General features: G+C 38.7%; 1 protein-coding gene across 1 annotated transcript; it reads left to right on the top strand.

Annotated features, from left to right (window-relative positions):
- Positions 1–771: 771 nt before the first annotated feature.
- On the top strand, positions 772–2,545 carry LOC127110447 (uncharacterized). The gene is made up of 6 exons (XM_051046089.1): positions 772–984; positions 1,104–1,435; positions 1,586–1,683; positions 1,762–1,886; positions 1,929–2,187; positions 2,271–2,545. The coding sequence occupies exons 1-6, from the start codon at positions 772–774 to the stop codon at positions 2,543–2,545; spliced, it is 1,302 nt and encodes a 433-aa protein (XP_050902046.1).
- The last annotated feature ends 1,068 nt before the right edge of the window (positions 2,546–3,613 follow it).

Genomic DNA, 3,613 nt, shown 5'->3' with positions numbered 1-3,613 from the left:
AAAAGGATTCTCAAGTATATTAATGGGACTTGTGATTATGGTATGCTCTACTCTCATGGCTCTGAGCCTATCTTATCTGGGTATTGTGATGCTGATTGGGTTGGGAGTGCTGATGACAGAAAAAGCACATCAGGAGGATGTTTCTTCTTGGGAAACAATTTCATATCCTGGTTCAGCAAGAAACAGAATTGTGTATCATTATCCACTACAGAAGCTGAGTACATAGCAGCTGGAAGCAGTTGTTCCCAACTGGTATGGATGAAACAGATGCTGACTGAGTACAATGTCACTCAGGATGTCATGACATTGTTCCGTGACAATCTCAGTGCCATCAACATTTCAAAGAATCCTATCCAACACAGCAGGACTAAATATATTGACATTAGACATCACTTCATAAGAGATCTGGTAGAAGACAAAGTGATTACCTTGGAACATGTGGCAACTGAACTACAACTTGCTGACATATTTACAAAGGCTTTGGATGCTACTCAGTTTGAAAATTTAAGGGGCAAGTTGGAAATATGTCTTTCTGAGGAATTATAGCAACTAAGGATGTTAGGAATTTACTGTTTAATATTTCAAATTATTAAACAATTGAAAGTGTGCTCTGATTGGTCAACAGATAATAGCTATTTCACTTGCAACAAGCGTTACTTCTTCCACTCTTTCAACTTCCATTCACGCAAGCTTCCTCTCAGAGAAATTTTTCATTTCGTCTCTAAGATACTCATCATGTCTCAACAATCCAACTCCTCTCCTTCCAAGAACATGCCTTGTTCTCCTAGCGCTGAACCAAGCAACCCTAACAGAGAAGATCCTGTTGCTGACTCTGTGAATACCCCACATGTAAGAAGACCTAAAGAAACTGTATCTGGCTTCTCCTCATCCATCGTTCTTGAGGAACAAACCAAAGAAGATTCCAGGTATGTTCACAATGCCATTGCCACTATAGTGACTGGAATATTGTCTGGAAATCTTGAGGTCCTTGGGGTTTCCATTCCCTTAAACACTATTGAACCTGATAGTGTTGCTGATCAAGAAAATACTGAGTCTTTAGGAAAGAATATCTTTGATGTGTTGAGCAAATTGATGCCCATAAGGAGTCAAATGTTGACATACCCTTAGATAATGTGGCTGGTGAGGAAGTTCATGTCACTCATGATGTCAGTGACAACCCTAACTGTGAGGCTGAAACAGTAAACCTGGAGGAATTTTTTGATAATGAGTTGTTGTCCTCTGTCCTACCTAGCATAGCCAAAAGGGTTAGGACTATGAGAGAAAAGAAAACTGTGGCTCAAAGGTCCCCCAGAAAGAAGATTGATGTTCCAACCTCTTCCAAGACAACGGTGGCAGTCGAGAGTTCCCTCAAGAGGAAAGTTCATGGTCCAACCAAATCTTGGAGCAAAGTGGTGCCCAAGAAAAAGAAGATCAAGTGTGTTGTTGTTGAGTCTGACTCAGATGTTCCTTATAATGTCTCTGACATTCTGTCAAAGAAGAAGCCAACCACTAGCAAGCTTGCAGCTAGTGTCCCTGAGGTACCAATTGACAACATATCTTTTTATTTTGCTTCAAGTGTAAACAGGTGGAAATATGTTTATCAGAAGAGGCTGGCTTTGGAAAGGGAATTAGCTCAGAATGTCCTAGACTGTAAGGATATTATGGATCTTATTCAAGAGGCTGGTTTAATGAAGACTGTGACTTAGTTTTCAAAGTGCTATGAGATGTTGGTAAAGGAATTTATTGTTAATTTGTCTGAAGAATATGATGATGGCAAGTCTAAGGAATTCAGGAAAGTGTATGTGAGAGGCAAGTGTGTAAATTTCTCTCCTTCAGTGATCAACAAGTATTTGGGAAGGCCTGATGAAGCTCAACCTGAGCTTGAGGTGACTGACAACAAAATTTGTCAAGTCATCACTGCTAATCAGGTAAGGAAGTGGCCTCTCAAAGGAAAATTAGTGGCAAGTAAACTGAGTGTCAAGTATGCAATGCTGCACAAGATTGGAGTTGCTAACTGGGTGCCCACCAATCATAAATCTATAGTTGTTGTCATGCTTGGAAAGTTTATATATGCTGTTGGAACCAAAGCCAAATTTGACTATGGCTCCTATATTTTTGATCAAACTTTGAAGCATGCAGGAAGCTTTAGTGTGAAGGGTCCTATAGCCTTTCCTTCTCTCATCTGTGGTATTGTTTTGAATCAGTTTCCATCTGTTTCTATCATAAGATGTTCCTAGGTACCCATGTCCCTGACATTGTCATAACATCAGGCGAGACATCACGTGTAAGCAATCAGCCAGGTAAAGCTGTTGTCATTGCAATGCTCAAAGAAACCTGCAGGGAATTAGAGGCAAGGAAGCTGAACTTGGAAAATTTGATTAGCTCTTTGGAGATGACTGAAGGTGATGTGCTAGCTGATGGTGGAGAATTTGGTGAAGCTGTTGCTGTTGTAGAAGAAGCTGAAAGACAAGGTGAAGAGGGAGAAGCAGATGCCAGTCCTGATGATGGCACAGATGATGATGCTGACTCTAAGTCAGATGACTAGAACATTTCTTGTGTTTCTGATAACTGCTTGTATTTTTATTTATTTTTTGTCTGTAAAGTGTTGCTTTGGCAACATTTTTGACAAAAAGGGGGAGTAACACTTGTACCCCAAGACAACAGATATCTTTGAAATTGAAAGTCCTCTAAACAAGAGGTTATGTTGTTGTTTGCTCTCTGCTTGATCTTCTCTTGTGCTGTTGATGTTTGAAGTTTAACTTCTATGTTTGCTAAGTGTATTAGCTAATTTGATATTTTGCTTGGATGTGTGCTTTCTGCTGCTGTGAACTCTGTTGTGATGTCAAGTTGTTTTAGCCAAAAATTTGCCAAAGGGGGAGTTTGTAGATGTTTTTGATTGGCTGCATTTTATGTTAAAACACTTACTGTACTTAGATGTCTTGACTGATGTCATGATATGCTTAAGTAGTATGCTGCAGGATTAGCTAATACAGAATTTACTAGATGTCAAACTGAACATTATGACATTCATTCATGACAACATTTTCTGGATGTCAAACTGAATGTTATGACATTCATCCCTGACAACAGATGCTAAAGTATAGGCTAATTTTTCTGTTATGTTTCAGTATTTATCTCAGGCTGATTTTCAGGAAACTAACAGCTGTGCTAAAATTAAGAAACCTAGCATATAGCCTATTTGTTAGCACCCTAATGTGTGGAAATTAGGTTAACTTGCTTAACCCTAATTTTATGAAATTCAAGTTCAAGGCCCAAGTACTGCATTATAAAAGGATGGCAATCCTACTTTCAGTAACTCATGGATTTGAAGCGTGAAGAATTCAATATATCATTATATATCATTGTTGTACTTTGATTGTGTCTTGAATTAGGTTTTACTTGTGAGCCAAGCAATTATCACCTAGATGATTGCATTGGACTATGGTGTTTATTAAGTTGTAATTGTTGTGTCACTCTAAGCTTTTAAGCGTGAGTGCTGTGTTTCTTGATTAAAGCTTTTAAGCACAATCAAGAGTTGTTTGAAGTATATCTTCACCACTGACTTTAAAATTCTTAATGGTTGTAATCACTGCTGTGATTGAGGGGGAGTGAG

Source organism: Lathyrus oleraceus, chromosome 1 (assembly GCF_024323335.1).
Source record: "Lathyrus oleraceus cultivar Zhongwan6 chromosome 1, CAAS_Psat_ZW6_1.0, whole genome shotgun sequence".
In the NCBI taxonomy this organism is placed as follows: domain Eukaryota; kingdom Viridiplantae; phylum Streptophyta; class Magnoliopsida; order Fabales; family Fabaceae; genus Lathyrus; species Lathyrus oleraceus.
The sequence above is the reverse complement of the archived record's forward strand: the minus strand, read 5'-3'. Positions and strand labels throughout refer to the sequence as shown.